Source organism: Sander lucioperca, chromosome 19 (assembly GCF_008315115.2).
Source record: "Sander lucioperca isolate FBNREF2018 chromosome 19, SLUC_FBN_1.2, whole genome shotgun sequence".
NCBI lineage: Eukaryota > Metazoa > Chordata > Actinopteri > Perciformes > Percidae > Sander > Sander lucioperca.
The window spans coordinates 5,916,498-5,935,519 of NC_050191.1; the positions used below are offsets into that span (position 1 = coordinate 5,916,498).

A 19,022-nucleotide genomic window follows, 5' to 3' on the forward strand; every position below is an offset into this window, starting at 1 on the left:
TGAGGATTTGGATTTGGATGATTGATAATTTACGTTGTTATATATTTATTTCATTTTCATAACACTGTTCTTTGATTGTATAGTTACAGTATAGGCGCTGTAGGGGAGACCAAAACTCAATTGTGAAGTTATTATGGAAAGCCGCTATATTATAGGAGCAAAAAAACTGCTCAGTTAGCAGGTGTTAAATGTGTATCATGTCATCAAAGACAATTTGCTGAAATGCATCATGTAAAACGAGCAAAAATAAATATGGACACACGTAGATTTTCTTATATTTCTCTGATTTTTGTGTCTGAAGCCTTGTCTCAACACTTCAATTATGGCTGTCCTTTAACAATGACGCAGTTATTTGGCAGCAGATGTTGGAGCTTGAGATGTAATGGTCTGAAGTGCAGCTGCATTGAATCAGTAATCAAGACCCCTGGTTTCCTGAGTGAGGCAGAGGCCCTGTTTACACGTACATGGTTATTTTGAAAAACGGAGACATTTCCCTTCATTTGTGCCCTTCGTTTACACGCAAACGGAGAATTTGCGAGACTTTCTAAAAACTCCAGCCATAGTGGAGATTTTTGAAATCTTCGTTTGCACGTTTGCATGTAAACTGAGACAGACGGAGGTTTAGGCAGCCGAGAGAGAGAAAGAGGAAGTGATTCGTTGCTGTTGTTGCTATTTTCGGGATTCTGATTGGCTAACGTGGGCTTGAGCTTCTCGTTACACTGCCACCTACAGGTTTGGCATGCTCTTGACGGCATTGACGACATATATACACGGGTACATGTAAACGAACGCTTTTCTGAAAACTGACAGCTGTGCACAATGTTATTTTTGAAAACGGAGAGGTTGAAATGTCCGTTTATGAAAACTAGCCGGCCACGTGTAAACGTAACAAGAGTCAAAGACAACCTGAAAAGGAACACACTGTGCTTCTCATGTTGCTTAAATTTCCTCCTCGACTCCTCCACTTGCCTCCCTTCCTCGCGACTTAGTCCCTCCCACCGAGGAGGTACGGGAGAGACACGAGGAAATTATCGGAGGAGAGAGGCAACGGGCAAATGTGTTTTAGGGCCCTGACACACCAAGAAAGAAAAGGCAGTCGGACTGATCAGTCGGGTCCCCGAGGTCCAAAAAATGCCTCAGAACACACTGAGGCGACGCCGACTTGAGCGTACGCTCTGCGCTGTATTGTTTCCAATAACAGTCTGATTATTTCCCAGAAAATGAAAACCGGCAGCTGATTGGACGAACGCATCACGTGGTTCTTTTTTCTCCGGAAATTCACAGCCAGACTGTCATGGCGGCTTGTTCAGAATACGATCTCATATTGTACTAAAATAGTTCACCGAAACGTGTTTCTGAAAACATTTTAAGAGAGAAATAGGCCGTGCAGTTGCTGAATCTGTCTTCATTTCAGATTGACAAAGGTCAGTTTAAAAGATTTTCGTCAGATTTTGAGAGGCTCATCTGCTCGCCATTTCCGGGTGAGTCCCGACTGCCCTGTCTCCCAACTGAACATGTCGGGTCGGCCCAAATGAAGGCCGACGGCTCCTCGGACGGCCGACGGCACGGGACACACTGAACAGACTCGAGTCACTGACCTCGCCAGACGGTCCGACGGCCGATTATCGGGCTGGTGTGTCTTCTCTAATAGAGGGATCACATGAATTCGTCAGCTGTTTGGGTGGAGTTAGCTCCTTCAGCTGCACGGCTTCCAGGAAGGCTGCTCTCGTGTATCCTCGCCTATAGCTCCTCAATGATCCCTCCTCGGTCCTCGGGGCAGAAATAAGAGCTTTGAGACGGCCTTCACCGAGGAGGGACAGAACAACTTCTGGTTCAGCCGAGGACCGAGGAGAAAAATTGGTTCTGGAGAGAGTTTCCCAGCAAGGAAGGCAACGATTGTGTGGTTGCTTTGTTTGTTTGTTTATCTAGTTCTATTTCTATTTCGTTGCTTTGCCTTTAATTGTAGAAGAGCAAAATCTACAATAATTAATAAAAAAATAAATAATTTAATGGCAGATAGTTAAGAGGGTGCACAAAAACATTTGACTTTAAAAATTCAGATTCTGCTTCAGGCTTATTGTTTTTAATTATTTTAGGGACGTCACTGAAAAACATCAACAGTAATTGCTTGTGGATGCGTTCAACATGCACATTTCATCTTTATGTTGATAAAAATGTATTCCAGGCAGCAACTGTGCGTCGTCAAAACATATTCGGTAAATAATGTGTGTGTTCGTATCTCGCAGGAGACGGGTTGTATATTTATATCCTCATACATCAAGCAGGTTTTAAATGTCCTTCTGTGTCCCCATAACACTGCACTAATTGTTCTATCTTGTAAAAAAAATATACAAAGAAAGACACTAATGACCTCACACATTTCTGCAAAGATTTATTGACTCACAAAAATGCATTTTGGTGATTGTATTCTACCACAGCAGACATCCTCAGTCAAGTCTCTTAAGTGCCTGAAATGTCACTGAAACGTCACAAATGTGACATTTACTCCTGAAATGTTTTAAAACTGTGATTGAGTCAGGCTACTCGCCTCCTCCTGTGATTACATCATACACCTCTGCTTTATCAGACATGCAACAGGCAGTTCATACATTGTTAAAATGATTGCCCACATTACAGTCTGATATTTAACAACAGAAAAAAAATCCTCTCCAATTGAAACAAATTACTGAGCAATCTCTTCAGCCTAGTGAGCTCCAGAGTGCAACACATAAAATAAACTATTATCTACAGTCTTTATACAGCACCTGACTGACTGTTGTGTATTTTACACTGGAGTGATGCCTGTGCGAACTACAACTCAAACATGTGTTGCTGTACTTCTTGTTAATTACACCGTCATGCATGTCACATTAGAAAACATTAACAAAACACGTGATCCTTCTAAAAGATCCAAACAACCTCAAACCATATTTGTTCAGTGTTTAAAATGAATACAACTCTCACATGTAGCAGATGATTTGCTCTTATTGCAACACAATTATTATTATTTTTTCCACTGACTTTAAATTGTGAAACTAAAACTGTAGATGTCATTCGAAAAACATTCAGAAACACCTCGGAAAAAAAGTCTTTTAAACCATTTTTTTTTTTTTTTTTTTTTTACTTTTACAAAGTCAAGATTCGAAAGTAGTTTTAAAACATTTATTCTGGAACTGCAGCCACTGCAGCATGTTCCGTTGTTTCATGCAGGGTTTACACGTAACCGAAACCTGGTTTTAAATCCCCTGATTCCTTTTGGTAACACTTTACTTGAAAGTATCTACATAAGAGTGACATGACACTGTCATGAACACATGACACATGAACCCTAACCCTAACCCTAACCATAACTTGTGATGACAAAAACCGAATGACACTTACTAAAATAAGTGTTATGTCATAAACGTTTATGATATGTTTATAAAGTTTATGACACGTTCATGACAGTGTCATGTCACTCTTATGTAAATACCTTCATGTAAAGTGTAACCAATCCTTTAAACAAGAGCCATAAACGGTTTGATACAAGGCACACATGGAGCTGGTTTCTCTCTTTTTACGCGGCTCAGTTAAGGAAGGAACAGAGTTGATAGGAGTTCACTCTATAAATCACATCAACTACATGTGTTCCACTGCAAACCTTAATGCTCAAATCCAGCTATTTATTAGATCATATTTTATTGTTGCACTTTATTTAACACTGTGAACACTGTGTCATGTTTCTAAACTGACCCTCATGCTCAGAAGAGCAATAACAAAAAAGAAGACCGCCCTCCCCTGAAAAACGACCGCATAGGTTGTTTGTTCAACTCATATTAACGTTTCAAGTGACGGCGCCCTCTAGTGGCCGTAGTATTTAAGGTGACAAAGTATAAGAGCGCCAAAACTCAACCAATGTAGGGATTTGAACCGAAACCACAATCATTTTCTAAACTGAACAAAGTAGTTTTGGCGCCTTAACATAACCAAACTGTCACCGTTACACAGCATTAACGACGCGTTTAAAACCGCGCCCGTTAAGTTTAGATATGAGGATGGAAAACGCTCCTGTGGGTCGTATTAGAGGGGAGGAATAAACGGCCAATATCGTCGTATGGTTTGGAGGACTCGTTGCAAAAAAGTCACGTCTGTACTTTGTATGCTAATGTTGCATGAAACTAATTATAGACTAGTTTTGTTTGTATGTTAACGACTTTGTGTAGTTTTCAATGTACAATATGAACATTTAAATGTTTTACAAACTGCATTGTTTACATCAGCTTGCATTGTTCTCTGCTTTTATTGCTGCATTTTCACACCTAACCGCCACCAACAGTTGATAATGGGAATTATGTTAAATTAAGGGACATTGCAGAGCATTTCTCTTTTTTTTTACCGGAACATCCGGTGATGTGACAGGTAAGCCTAGTTAGCACCTGAAGAGTTCTGTTTTGCATGTCCAAAAAGTTAACTTTGATACATTGACTTTACAGCTAGAAAATGATTTAAAGTGTATTTGTGTTGTATGTCCTGCTCCTGGAAACATTCCTCTAGCACACCACTAGTGGTAAAAAAAACTCCACAGGAATCCTTTAACAGCGGATAGTCAGGTTGGTTGAATGGAAAGCAGTCTGTGTTGACTTTAACAGCATTAGACTGGGTTGTAATTGTAATAAAATATGTCTTATTATAAATACAGAGAAGGTACAGATCGACAAATATAACATGGTCTCTGTTTAACCAGTTTAACTTAAACTGAAAAACTGCAGTGAAACATACTAATAAGTACTTTTTTTTGTTGCTTCAAGTGTACGCACTGTTTCCTTTAGAAACTGCCAGGCAGGGGAATAAATGACTTGTTTAACTGCCTCACACAGACATACGTACCTATGTTAAGAACATGTAATCACTGGATGAAGTCAAGGGTAAAGCCAGGATTCCACTCTTTAGGTTCACATGGATATTATGAGTGCTATGAAATGTGTTGTATACCGTCTCGTCAGATTAGATTCGATTTAAAAAAACATATTACCAGCACACAGTTGAAGCTGTTTGGTGTAATTAGTGTCTGTTAATATCGTGCAGCTGCAGAGCTGCTACAGCTGACGTCTCAGCAGGGACGTGCACAGACAGGCACTTCTTATAATTATTTGTTTAAAAACTAAACTCCAACTAAAAATCTAAACTTCCGACCGGATATTAAGATTTTTTTAATTCAATAAATACATTTGTTGCTGTGCGCAAACAGGAATATATATATATTAATTTAATAAAAATAAAAAAGCTCCCCTTTGATGTCTGTGTGTGCACATGCCTGCGTCTCAGGGCTTCCAGACAGCAGAGCAGACACCTACTGCTGCATCGCCCCACTGGAATTTTAAAAAAAGAAATCCTCAAAAACACCTGAACGCCAGGTGAATTTAAAATGCCGCTCCAACAACCACATCCACTCGGCAGGTTGCTTCTGTAAATGGTTGTCAGATCTCATTTTGGCCCCTGAAACATGAGGCCTCTTCACACTTCCATTTTTTTTCAGGCCTGTTGACCTAAACCCTGCAGGGCGACAGAGAGCGGCCCAGGGATAGCTTGACCTCATTTCACTCTTGGACTCATTAACCCCGAGTTTACTCCGAGCCTCGGGTTAAATATATTTACACTCAAAAATCAGTATGCTAACGGCAAACAGTTAGCTGAGACTGCTTTGGCTCTGACTCGGATTCACACCAGTGATTTTAAAGGTGCATTCGGAGTGAACACAAAGCGTTTTTTTTTCTCGCTTTATTGTGCAATTAGTTGCCACAAATATCCGTTCGACAATCTCCACAGAGGCTAGCTGTTGCTGCTAGCTTGGTTGCACTCAGTTTATGTTGTTGTCCTCTTGTGTCTGCAGTGGAGTCATTCAGCTGCAGGATGGATGCAATTTATTTTGCTCGAATGGAAGCATTTTTAGATGATTGCACGACCTAGTTTTTGATCTGCAACTGTTCGTATCCACTCACATCTTTCCTTTGACTTTGGATGCAATTTGCATCGCCTCTGAAATTAGCTTTGGGTTTAGTCTGAACACACCTTAAGACTTTTTGGGGGATAACCCTGAAAAAGTTGAGGATAGACATGCAATACAATGAGGATTAGTAACTCGTGGGATAAACATTATTGCCACACCTCATCAGTGTACAGTCAAAGAACTGCTCTGAGTCAGTCCACAAGGTGTTCAACTGCAGGTAACCACTGTGAGTGCCTTTCACTGCAAAACATGGAGGAATTCAAATGACAGCTTAGGAACTGTAAGTGTGAATAAACTGGTAGCCTTGGGCCAACAGTACAGCAGACTAAAGTGGGTCTTATCCCCGGATTAAAATGTTTTTGGTTCTCTGTAGTCAAGGTTTTCATTCAGTAAGACAACAGCAAATTGCCGATAATGCTCAGCGACAGTTTTGCAGCGACAACAAGGCAGCCTTGTCGGCATAAGGTACAAAACCAGAGCGAGTGAGGTAACTGAAAATATGACAATGTATCAGGCTTTTTGTCAATCAGCTGATGATTAACATGACATATATCCACTGTAGCAGACATCACAGCGTCTCATTAGTTGGTCACATCAGAGTTGTCCTGTGCAGACCCCCCGTCTCTAAACAAAGCTAAAATAACTGGTAGCTGTTTTGTGTCGAACTGCGACAGCTCAACTTTAAACAGTTTGAGATCCTATGTGATCAAACTGCACTTCATTTTTAAGAACAAAGATTACTTTTGAGGTTTGGGAGATTTACATGGGAAACAGAAAGGCCAATTATTTACAAAAGAGAAATAACAGGGTTCAAGTATTAAACTATTGTTAGTATTTGATGAGGGGACCAAATACTGTAAACTTTTACTTTAAGCCCTTATTTTCATGACCAAGACTACTCCCAACTTATTAGCATGCCAGTGTGTGGGGAATGAAAAACATCCAACAATTGCATTTAAGATGTCAAAGTATCTCTTTAAACTTAAAAGCGTTGTGTCGTTCATTAAAATGCAGTTATACAAACTGGAACATGTCCAGAAGTTATACAGGCTGAGATGAGCTCCTGTCTGATATCAGGTCATCTAAGAAGAAAAGGTCTCATCATTATTCATCACTCATCAACATTTAACACGTTGACGAGACTCACGATCAGAGATAGGGAGTCTGCTTGGATCAAACGTGGGAGCTCCTGGGATTTAACCCTTCAAACATTAGCACGCTAATCTGTTGCAGATGCAGCAAAGCAGCGAAACACACCTGTTGTTGTTACGGTACGCAGGATACAGGTGATTGAAATCTACCATTAAAAATAAAAGGGGATACAAACTGTTGATTATAGCTCTCATATTGAAACAAAGCTGGACTCAAGTAATATTTAATCCCATTCAAATTCAATAAAAAAATAGTTTTACTCATTTCTTAATGATATTCTGATATACATTCCTTTAATATTTGACACAAAATACTGTCCCAGTTTGTACTTACTATTTGGTTTGTTTGTGCATTATCAGTTTTTTATTTACTATTATATTTTCTTAAGCACGTTTCTCACTGTGCATAATTGTTTTGTCAGCACAAGTGCCTTTAAGTATAAATTAGTTATATGAAACAAAAATAGGGTGCCATAGAAAGTTTAAATTAAACTGGACTGCAAGAGTAAACTGCAAAAACAACATGCCAAAGGTGTGCACATTTATTTCAGCCTAGATTACAAATATAAGCATTATTTACACATACTGAGTTAAGAATATTCACATAAAAGCTTCCGTGTTTGGATTTTGGTGACATTACGTTAAATCTAAGGCACAAGCGAGGCATGGCAGCGTCGACTGGTGAAGCATCAGCTAAGCGAAAAAATATGAAATATCAACAGGAACCCCAGGAGCTCGACCACATCGAGAGAAAAATAAATACATGAATAAATTAAAGACAAAATAGTTCTGTCCACTCTTATCTGTCTGTCTGTGGTATTTCCTCAGGATTTAAGGATCCCACAGATTCAGAGCGTCTCCCCCTGCTGGACTGGGAGATGCAGTGCTGTCAGAAGAAAGAGGTGAGAGATCAGGTTGTCCTATTGGCCCGAGGCCCTCGTTGCTCTCTGCTGCTGCTCCAACATGGATCTGATAGCAGGAGTCATCATGGCGGGGGACATGGCTGGTCGCAAGGGGTACTGTGCATTTTTACCAGGGACGTAAATGCACTGGAAGTATCTCTGGCCTGTGAACACAGCAATATAACATGGATAGATGAGTGGTTTAGTTTAGTTACTAACCCTTTTGCAGCGGCAACGGGTCTCTGTGCAGCGTTCAGCACCGCCCATGACGATTGTGATTGGTTCAAAGAAATGCCAATAAACCAGAGCACGTTTTTCTCCCTTCTCAAAAGGTTGTGTGGACTAGCCAGACCCTCCTCCGCTACATTGTGGAGGAAGGTCTGGCAAAGCGAGACCAAGAACCGCTTAACTTAAACTGAAAGAGAGGCGGAGCAGGGACCCCTATGTCCCTATATTCAGAAGATTGTGGCGTCCGGTGACTTTCGCGCGCAAAAACTTGAGTGAAGATAATTACCTCTTCTGAAGAGTCCATCATGTATTGTTAATTCTCTGTGTCCTCCTTGGCTCCTAGCAGCTGCATATAGGAGCGGTTGGGGGGGGTGCGCGGTCATGGAAGGCTTGTATCATGTGGACGCGCCGACAGTTTTGTTGTCATTACTTAATTCCAAATGGGGGCGACAGAAACTACGCACTGTAGCTTTAAGTAAATGTACTTAGTTACATCCCACCACGGCTAACATTAGTATTAAGAGCTGAGACTGAAGCTGAGATTATAACAACCTCAGGGAGTTACTGGTTCACAAAAGTAAAGCAAAATACAATACTCATTATTTAAAGAGAGGAATATCACCATGAAATGTAACTTCTAGATCCAACAAAGAAACACCTGTGTGCTCCCCCTTGTTTCCTGTCTGTTTTTTAAAGCAGCCATATTATGCTCATTTTCAGGTTCATAATTGTATTTTAAGGTTGTACCAGAATAGGTTTACATGGTTTAATTTTCAAAAAACACCATATTTTTGTTGTACTGCAGTGCTCTCTCTCACTGCTGCAGATCCTCTTTTCACCTGGTCTCTGTTTTAGCTACAGAGTGAGACCTCTTTTCTTCTTCTTCTTCTGTACTATCTTTGATTGCACTGCACATGCCCAGTAGCTCAGATGTAGATCATGTCAGCTAGCTAGCTCCATAGACAGTAAAAGAAAGGCTGTTTCTACAACTTCAGTCAGTTACAAGGCAGGATTAGCTGGGAGACTTCTAAATGAGGGCGCACATGGAAGTAGTTCTTTTGTAGATTATGGTGAACTTGTGTGTGTTGTAGCAGTGCTTTGCTATTGAGAACTAGGTAGCATGCTAGCGTTAGCATGGTAGCGTTAGCATGCTAACGCTACAAGCTAATGGTTGCGGTTAGCATGCTCGTTTCGGCTTGTGATGTCACAAGCCATGCCGATTTTGAACAGCTCACCCAGAGACTGAAGGCAGGACACATTCAGAAACTGTATCTCACTCTAAACAGCATGGATGGATTTTTTTCAAAGTTTGTATGTGTGTGGAAGCACCAGAGACACAACATAACACCCCAAATCCCAGAAAAAGTGATTTTTTCATAATATGGGCACTTTAAGATTTCAGCTATCCAATGCAGGCAAAAAGGTAAAAAAAAAAAAACCTTAAAAAAAACATGGTTTGCACAAATTTTTTAAATTTTAATATTTTAAATTTAAAAAAATTTAAATATTTGTTACGTTCTTCAGAAAGTCACTTCCCTTAAATTTAGAAAACATTTTTATAAAAAATGTCTGATAAAATGTCAGCAACTCTTACCTGGTTTCTTCTTTTCTGTCGTATTGTCATCAGTCTGGGTCTCTTCTGCAAGAAATGGGATCAAATACATTGTTAAATAGAGTTGGTATGTGCGTGTGAGTCTGTGAGAGGGAAAGAAGACAAAGGATGACATGCATGTAAGTAGATAAAGGATGAAAAACAGCCTGGAAAGAGAAAAAACAAGAGTTTCATTCAAAAAGGTTGTGATGTTCTTCCTCTCCTGTTAAATGTCCCGCTGAAATTTAAATCTAATTTTGTTCCGGAAATCAACATATATCTCCTTGATATTTGTTATGACTTTTGTACAAAAAAACATTCAAACGTAATTTGTCTGCAATGAAGGCGTCCTATATTTTGATGTTTTCCCGTTGCAATGAAGATTTAAGTTTACCAGTGGCACTCTGCAGATTGGCACTCAACTATTAGGATTCAGTGCTCACATAACATTAGCAACCTTGGCTAGCTTCCACTTCCCAAATGGGGAAAAAAAAGCACGAGTCCACAAAATGTTGACTGTGGAAAGGGAGCGACATATTAACCCTTGTGTTGTCCTCAGGTCAAATTTGACCTGTTTTCATATATAAACATAAACAAATATATCAGAAACATGGGTTTCCTTCAACCAAATTGCCCCCAAAACAACATGGGGAAAAGCAGGAAAAATCAATGATTACTTTCATGGAATTTAGAAATTGTGCTTGTTTTATTTGATTTTATAGCATTTGCAAAAAAAAAAAATTAAATAGTTTCAAAACAGCATCCTTACCAAACTTTGACATATACCAGTCTGTGATCCACGCAACATCCTCTGAGCTTAACTATTAATGAAAATAATTCATAGTTTCTGCTTTTTCTTTTTTTTTTAAGAAAAAGTATTGGTATAATATAATATATGCTAGGCTTATTGACCATTGATTTTTTTTTTTACGGTGAAAAAAGTGGCAAAAACGTTTAAAAAAAAAAACAATCAAAAGCATCGAAGAAAACGCCAAAAAGGTTGGCGGAAGGACAACAAGTTCATGGTCGACGGGAAGACAACACAAGGGTTAAATTGCAGATGGTAGATAAATGTCTTATAAACATTTGTTAGCTATATGGCATTCTCACAAGAGCTATATAATTACCAATTCATATTTCCTCACACAAATTATGAGATTTCCAATTTCAGTTTGACTTTAGCTATGATTTATGCAGGAATTAATTTTTCAAAGACTCTGCATGGGACCTTTTCTGTTAACCTTTTATGGTCATGGTTTTATTCGGGATTTCATCACACATACAGACCATTTGAATATTGTTTGGCAGTGTCCATAAAATGGTGACATCTCAAAAATAAAGCCCATCTTAACAGATCCATGTATGTTTGTCTTGCTTGCTTTGAGCATCGGAAACAACCCAGATCCAAAACTCGCGGCAAATTAGACGAACAAACTTAACTTTGCACCAAAGCAATCAAGCCATTTTTGATCACACGCTAAGAAACAGTGTCAGACGTTAATATCAGGAAAATGTGGAGTCACTCGGGGGCAGTGGGGGAGTGTTGATACTCCACTGGATGACTCAATAAGAACAGAACACTAATACCCCAATTTAATTGGTTTTGCTTCATGGATTTAATCAATCCAGCTACGTATTATTGTTGCTAAATTCATCAAAGGCCGTAATCTCTTCCGATGACTCGAGGCGGCTCAAAAGACCGGTAATCTCGTCTCAATCAGCTCATCTCATTAAATTATTATCCCTTATGTTCCTAATGTCATTAAAGCATATTCGTATTGAGTCAACCAGTAAAGAGATGATGGAAATTAACGGAATACCTTAAGCTTTACGGGAAGATCTTTTTCCATTCTCTATGAACAACAAGCATATGGTATAAAACATGTAAACAACCTCGACTTTATATCTGCGTCGTAGTCCTCCAGGTGAGTAAGAACTACTAGAAGTACTTTCTCTGTTCATCCAAGAAGCTTCATCGGTTCTGTTGATTGGAAATTAGGGATGCACCGAATCCAGGATTCAGCCTCGGATTTGGCCGAATATTGGGCTTTTTGACGGGGTTCGGTTTCTGCCGAATCTTCAAATTTTTTTCCACTGAAGCGAACCCTACTCGCGCGCTACGCTGGTCAACGTAATGACAACACCGTTGATTAGGAAGGTGTTTATGTAGGTGGACCGTTCAATGCAATAGAAAGTGAAAATGGAACTCATGAGCAGAAAAAGTGATGTTTGGCAGTACTTTCAGTCAAAAGAAGGCAATTCAAGTTACAGCTACATGTTCAATTTGGAATGCCGATTTGTCTCATGGTGGCAAGGACCCTAAACAATACACAACATCACCGCTGTTAAAACATTTGCGTATGAAACATCCGAAAGAATACGAGTTGTGCATGAAGGAATCTACAGACAGCAGCCAGTTAAAATAAAATAAAATGAAAAATACACTGCTGTGGACATTGTTTATTTCATTAATGTGTTTACTGTGTTAATGGACTGAAGATGGGAGTAGGATTCTGTATTCGGTTTCGGATTCGGCAGAATCTTAACCAGTGGATTCGGTATTCGGCGAAACCCCAAAAATCTGGATTCGGTGCATCCTTAGTTGAAATACAGCCAGCCAATCACCACCCTCCTACCTTGCAGTAACATCCTTTTCCCACCTTTCCCATCACCTAACCTTCCCTGCTCAGCTGTTTCCCATTTCCCTCATCAGCCTTGCAATATAAATACCGGCTCATTTCCACTCATTCCCTTTTGTTCTCCATGCCTGACCCCTTTTCGGACAAGCTTGCCTGGTTTTGACCCTTGTTTTTTGACTGTCGCATCACAGTCGTTTCTATTGGTTGGGTGTGGCTTACCTGCATCATAGTGCTGTAGGAGTTTACAAAAGCAGAGGTTAGGGACCCTGATGGAGAGTCAGAGTTTGGGAGGAGACATGTTTTTCTTAATGCCGTGACAGAGTTTATCCTTTTCCCCATCAAGGTGTGTTAATGTTTTGCCGATTTAAATCCAGCTATGTCATCGTTGTGTGTGCAGTGTTGATATGAACGGTGTTTGCCTTCCCTCCGCGGAGCCAGTGCACAGAGCTCGGAGCAGCCATGCTCATAAAAGATGGCAAGCGATGATTGGTCGGGAACCAACGTGTGTAGTAGTAGTAGTCATGTCTCTCGGGCCGAATTCTCGGCAAGAATTTATGTCTCTATATCTGCCTGATCGGACACAATTTGTTTTCCAACAATATTTGTTGTGCCACCCTAAGTACAACTTCTGGATAAATAACACCATTCACATTTGAGTTCAAAGTGTTAATAGTTGTCATGGTGACTGAATATATATATATATATATATATATATATATATATATATATATATATATATATATATATATATATATATATGGCTTTCATACTCACTAGCTTGTGATGGTTGTTTCTCTTTATCTAAAACGTGAGGGGGAGAAAAAGGAGAGAATCTAAACAATGTCAAACATCCTAGCACACAATAGACCCACTTTCTAATTGTGAATCCATACCTTGAGCTTCTTTGACAGATTTCGTTTCAGCCTTCTCATCTTTGCCTGCGAAAAGTTGAGACAGCCTTATTACATCCTGCCAAATAACTCTCCGTAATTGTGGTGTACATTCAATATGCTGGCCATATTGTTCTCCTCTCAGTGTAATACAGCTTGACATGTCCCTAATTGGAACGTTATCGTGCATAGAACAGGCAAATTTAATCTCATGATCTGCAACTATGTTTGCAAGAAGTGATTTGTTCTGAGATGTCGGTAGAGATTTAACATCAACACGTCTCTAATATACCCAAGGCTGTTTGTTTTGCCTGCTCTTCCGCTGTTTGACATTAATTCCTCCGATCAGCTTCTTAGAACTTCTCACAGAGCAGAACAGAGCGTTTATAAAAACTGTCTCGCATGCTGTCGAGCATTTCTCTTCAACATGACCAGAACATTTGTTTAATGTCTCAAAAATCTAAATGTTGTTCATGTGTATCCTCTAATCATATGAATATTTGGGAGCAACTCTGTGTTGCCGACAAGTTTACTCTTATCTTCATTTAGTATATGCTTCATTCAAATGTATGTCATGAGTTTCTATTTTCAGTGCAGGAAGTTAAATAGACTGAATTATTGGAACGTGACTGGCGATAAAAAGGTAGACGAGGTAGCCTTGTTAAGTTTCAAAATTAATGGGCACCCGGATAGCTCAGTTGGTACAGCGGGCGCCCATGTCTAGAGGTTTACTCCTCAACACAGCAGGCCCGGGTTCGACTCTGACCTGCGGCCCTTTAATGCATATCTTTCCCCTTTCATGTCATCAACTGTCTTGTCAAAATAAAGGCTGAAAATGCCCCAAAAAATAATCCTAAAATTTTTTTTCAAAATGAATGATTTTGTGTTTGCTTCATTTCAGTGTTTGCTTGGAATAACAATAAGGCTCAAACTAAAATAGTTTATTGTTCAGTAAAAAATGAGAAACTTGTGGGACATCACGGTGGTTTGGGCCTGAGATGTACAGGTATACCACATTAAGTGCAACAGATTTAATCCAGACGTTCACCAACAAATAAAATCGTACATGTGTATGTTAAAATGTACACTTACTTTTCTTGTCGGCCAACGATTTTGATCGTTTTTTGGCTGAAAATAAAAAAGAAATTAAAATGAAAAACTGCAGGTTTCAGCACAAGAGTCCTGCTCTGCTCCACAGGTCAGTGAAACCCTAAATGCTCAAGGTACTGTAGAGCATTTGTGTCTCACGTTCAAGGGTGTAACTTTGGTTTGAGAAGTGGGGGTCTGCGGGGGGTCATCCGCCAAAATATTTTTTCTATTTGAATGCCATCTCCTGCATTTCTACGTAAGCTTAGGCACTATGGTGATACAAAATCCCGGAACTAATTAAGTTGATCATAATGATAAATTCTTCCAGAAACAATAGTACTAATAATACTACTAATAGTACTTTCTTTGTTGTTTAAAATAGGGGCCTATCACAGAGACTAAGAAAATAAAGGAGTGTGTGTGTGTGTGTGTGTGTGTGTGTGTGTGTGTGTGTGTGTGTGTGTGTGTGTATATATATATATATATATATATATATATATATACACATATATATAATAAAGATAAATATAATAATATGATACAAATCTGAAAGTGGGGGGGGGGGACACAAAATTGATTTTGAAAAGTGGAAATGACGCCGTAGCTCACATTAGAGAAAGTAAGCAGTAACCAGTGTTACCTGGTTCAGAGGAAGATCTGGCAGGTTTCTCCTCCTTTGTCTGAGAGGTCACATTCTCCTTCTTCACAGCTTCTAGTCTCGTTCTCAGTCTGATCGGCTGTGGACGTGCTTCTGGAGCCGAATCTGTTTAAGATTAATTTGATTTAAATTTATATCGCTTGAACCAAACTCCGGTTTAGAATCTGCATAAGCAGAAAAGACAATGCAAATGGGAAATGGTACTAAATTGGATGATTAAAATCAAATCATAAAAGTACAAAACATCCTTTTTAAAGAGTTTTACCTTTCTTGGCTTTGCTCCTGACGGGTGACACTTCTAAGAGGAGCAAAATCAATTAGTTTTCAATCGTGAGAGTGTGTGTGTGTGTGTGTGTGTGTGTGTGTGTGTGTGTGTGTGTGTGTGTGTGTGTGTGTGTGTTCTTGTTTAACTATATTCGTGGGGTCCAAAAACCGGGAGTCCAGTATATTTGTGGGGTCCTGACAGCTTTGTGGGGCCAAAATGCTGGACCCCACAAGGGTAAAGGGCTGTTTGAGGGTTAAGACTTGGTTTTAGGATTAGGGTTAGAATTAGGTTATGGTTAGGGTGAGGGTAAGGGTTAAGGTTAGGCATTTAGTTGTGATGGTTAAGGTTAGGGTAAGGGGCTAGGGGATGCATTATGTCAATGGCAGGTCCCCACAAAGATAGTGAGACGCACTTATGTGTGTGTGTGTGTGTGTGTGTGTGTGTGTGTGTGTGTGTGTGTGTGTGTGTGTGTGTGTCTGACTGTGTGTGTACCTGTCTTGTCAGAGGCTGATTTCCTCTTCTGTCGGACCGTAGCAGCAGGCTCTAACATAATGAGGAACGAGTTGTGATCAGTGGCCTGAATCATTTGTTTTCTTAGTAAAGTTTTAGCCGAACACCCTCTGGCCTAAATAAAAGGGTTTTACCTTTCTTAGCAGCTGCTGCAGGTTTGGTTTTCTCTTTTACAGCTGGCGCTGTAAAAACCAAACAAATGGTAATTCCTTTTCAGTCTTCTTATTCCAAAGAAGTAAGTTTTTTTTTTCAACTTTTGGGGAGACACATAATAACAGTGGGGGGGTCGTCCCCCATAAAATCAAAAAAGTTTCCGGGCACCTGGTAAGCACACCTGGTAGAGCGCGCGCCCATATATAGAGGTTTACTCCTCGACGCAGCAGAAACTTTATATTCTACCAAAATGTCCATTACCTTTCTTAGCAGCTGCAGCAGATTTGGTTTTCTCTTTCACAGCTGGCTCTGTTAAAAACAAACGCAAATGACTCAAAGATAGCAAATATAAATTAACACATTAAAGCCATTTTCACATTATTTATGTAAAACAGAAACTGTATATTCTACAGAAAATGTCCTTTACCTTTCTTAGCCACTGCAGGACTTTTGGTTTTCTCTTTTCTTGCAGTTGGCTCTGGAACAAAAGCAAATTAATAAGTGCAGTGTATGTTAAATTAAAATGATATCCACAGTTGGTTACCCACAGTTGGTTACGGCGTTAAATTCACCTTTCTTTGCAGCGCCAGCTTTGGGTTTCTCTTTCGAAGCAGCAGCATCTAGATTTGGATGATTAGTGTTGAATTATGTTATTCATATTGTAGAATAATGTTCTTACTATTTGTAGATAAATATAATAAGAATGTAAAAGGTTTCCATAAGAGATCAAGTATGTTTTGGTGTATGCTTATTGCACAGAAGGTTTAGCTCAAGACATAACTAAAGAGTAGTTAAAGGTCATGAGTCGCGAGCAAAGTACTTTGAGTAATAATAACAAATGAAACAGGAACAGAATGTACCGCTTCGCGTGAGAGCAAATGAGGACGAGACATAATACAGTGGCCCCCACCCTGGCGTATGTTGTGTGAAGATAACAGAGAAGAAGAGGGGGGCCAATAAAGAAAGTATAAGATTTTAGGGAAAGGATAGAACAGGGCTCACAAGGCCGCTGGGATAGCTCAGTTGGTAGAGCGGGCGCCCATTTATAGAGGTTTACTCCTCGACACAGCAGGCCCGGGTTCGACTCCTACCTGCAGCCCTTTGCTGCATGTCATTACCCTCTCTCTCTCTCCCCTTTCATGTCTTCTGCTGTCCTAAATAAAGGCTGAAAATGCCAAAAAAATAATATAAAAAAACTAAGAACGGGGCTCACAGTCTGACAGTCTAGAGATATGTGGACTGGCTCCAGCCTTTTGTCTGTTGCTAGGGAAACTTAGTCTCTGCGTGCTTTGTGATCCAACAGATCTGTGTATTGAAACTCCGATGCTTGACTGATTAAACAAATGTATTTGACTTTATCTTATCGTCTTATTTGGCTCTTGCTTAGGATTAATGTTTTAACGAATGCACGGGGATATATAGGTCTTTTATTGGAGTCAGACACATTGTCCCAAAAGAGGAGACACAGAGGAAGTAAATCCCCAACAATATCTTACTCAAGTGTGTAATGTCTGTCTGTATATTTACAGGAAAGCACGGCTCAAATTGCTGTCTGTATCATTTGTAAAAACACTCAAGTGCACGCCATTGAAAAGCCAATTACTTAGCTGTAAACATAAATTACCTTTCTTTGTTTTCTCTCTGGCTGCTGCTGGCTCTGAGGGGATAATTGGAGGGAAATGGCCGAGCAGAGTTAATTTTCCATAATGAATGCATCCTTGCAGCCTATGTGTCATTGTACATCATGTTAAGTGTTGCAGCTGTATTTATTTACAAGGAATCCTCTGGTTTACAGACAAAATTAGGCTTTTTTAGTGGATCTGGAGAAGCATGCGGTACCTTTTTCTGTATCGGCAGCCTTGCTTTTCTTCTTTGCAGCTGGAAACAATCACATGTTTATTATTGTTCACAGCATTAATTAAAAGAAAAATACTTAAGTGTGATTTTAACTGCAAATGAAATGGTTTGTACCTTTCTCAGTGGAGGCAGCCAACACTTCTTCCTCAACAGTCTCTGGTTCTAAGAAAAAGAGTTTAAAGGGTAACTATGGATATTTTTCAACATGGACCCTATTTTCCTGTTTTTGTGTCTAAGTGACTGATGGGAACAACAATCTTTGACATTGGTCCAGTATTAAGCAAGATTGCTGCAGTCGGCACCGGCAAAACAAGCTACAATGTAAGTTAATAGGGCAATTGTCCACCAGAAAGTTTTTTTTCTTCAAAAGCAAAGATTTAATTTAATGTTCCAGGAGTAAGATTTTAAATCTGAATCATTCACTCATATTCTGAGGCTAAGATACTTTGTGTTTACTGTAAAGTTTCCAAGTATGTACCAGCAGCACGTTATTACAGTTTGATGAAGCATCTTTATTCAACATTAAACTTTTTTTATTTTTTTTTCCATCAAAAAATATTGAGTGGCAGCTAAACAGCAGCACATTCTGACTCTATGAAATAGAAAAGAGAGGTTAAATGATGGTGGGTTTTTCTTCCTAAACCTATTTCATATGTTGAGGCGATTCAAAGGGATTTCTATAGCGCATTATGATTATAAAAAAAAGTAACTACATCGAAAACAAAATGTGAATTAAAAGAAGAGAAACAAATTAAAATGACAATATAAAGACAAAAAGCGAGACATAAATATCTCACAGGCCAAAATTTAGGATAAATAATGAGGGCTAGCCAAAGACAGCAGTGAAAATAAAAGTTTTTAACGTGGGGCTGCATCTTTCTGCAAGTTTGTTCTACCTTTGTGGTAAATAGCAATTTCATTTTTTTTCCAGTTTTGCTTTTTATTGGTGTGTGACATTCTGTTATCTCTGAAGCATGGTACGTTTCTTTGAGAGTCATCTGTAAGTCTGCAGAGCTGTGCACAGACGAACCAGCCTTACCTGGTCAAATCTGATAAAAGTTTGCATCTTACAGTAGGGGTTTCTTAAAAAAATGTATGTTCCA

The 19,022-nt window shown here is 39.4% G+C and overlaps 1 protein-coding gene across 11 annotated transcripts in view; it reads right to left on the minus strand.

Moving 5' to 3' along the window:
- Positions 1-5,366: 5,366 nt before the first annotated feature.
- Positions 5,367-19,022, minus strand: part of LOC116061847 (serine-aspartate repeat-containing protein I-like) — a 44,912-nt gene continuing 31,256 nt past the window's right edge. For 8 of the 11 annotated variants that reach the window (XM_035995251.1, XM_035995255.1, XM_035995257.1 and 5 more), the window contains 15 exons: positions 18,034-18,081; positions 17,902-17,940; positions 17,687-17,719; positions 16,635-16,682; positions 16,490-16,540; positions 16,324-16,371; positions 16,044-16,091; positions 15,892-15,942; positions 15,400-15,432; positions 15,117-15,239; positions 14,480-14,515; positions 13,391-13,435; positions 13,272-13,298; positions 9,862-9,906; positions 5,367-8,203 (listed from right to left, as the gene is read on the minus strand). In XM_035995251.1, the coding sequence (XP_035851144.1) occupies positions 8,058-8,203; positions 9,862-9,906; positions 13,272-13,298; positions 13,391-13,435; positions 14,480-14,515; positions 15,117-15,239; positions 15,400-15,432; positions 15,892-15,942; positions 16,044-16,091; positions 16,324-16,371; positions 16,490-16,540; positions 16,635-16,682; positions 17,687-17,719; positions 17,902-17,940; positions 18,034-18,081 (821 nt within the window). In that variant the 3' untranslated portion in view covers positions 5,367-8,057. Of the gene's footprint in view, positions 8,204-9,861; positions 9,907-11,678; positions 11,712-13,271; positions 13,299-13,390; positions 13,436-14,479; positions 14,516-15,116; positions 15,240-15,399; positions 15,433-15,891; positions 15,943-16,043; positions 16,092-16,323; positions 16,372-16,489; positions 16,541-16,634; positions 16,683-17,686; positions 17,720-17,901; positions 17,941-18,033; positions 18,082-19,022 lie in introns of all 11 variants that reach the window. The other 3 variants (XM_035995256.1, XM_035995250.1, XM_035995249.1) reach the window with 3 other exon arrangements.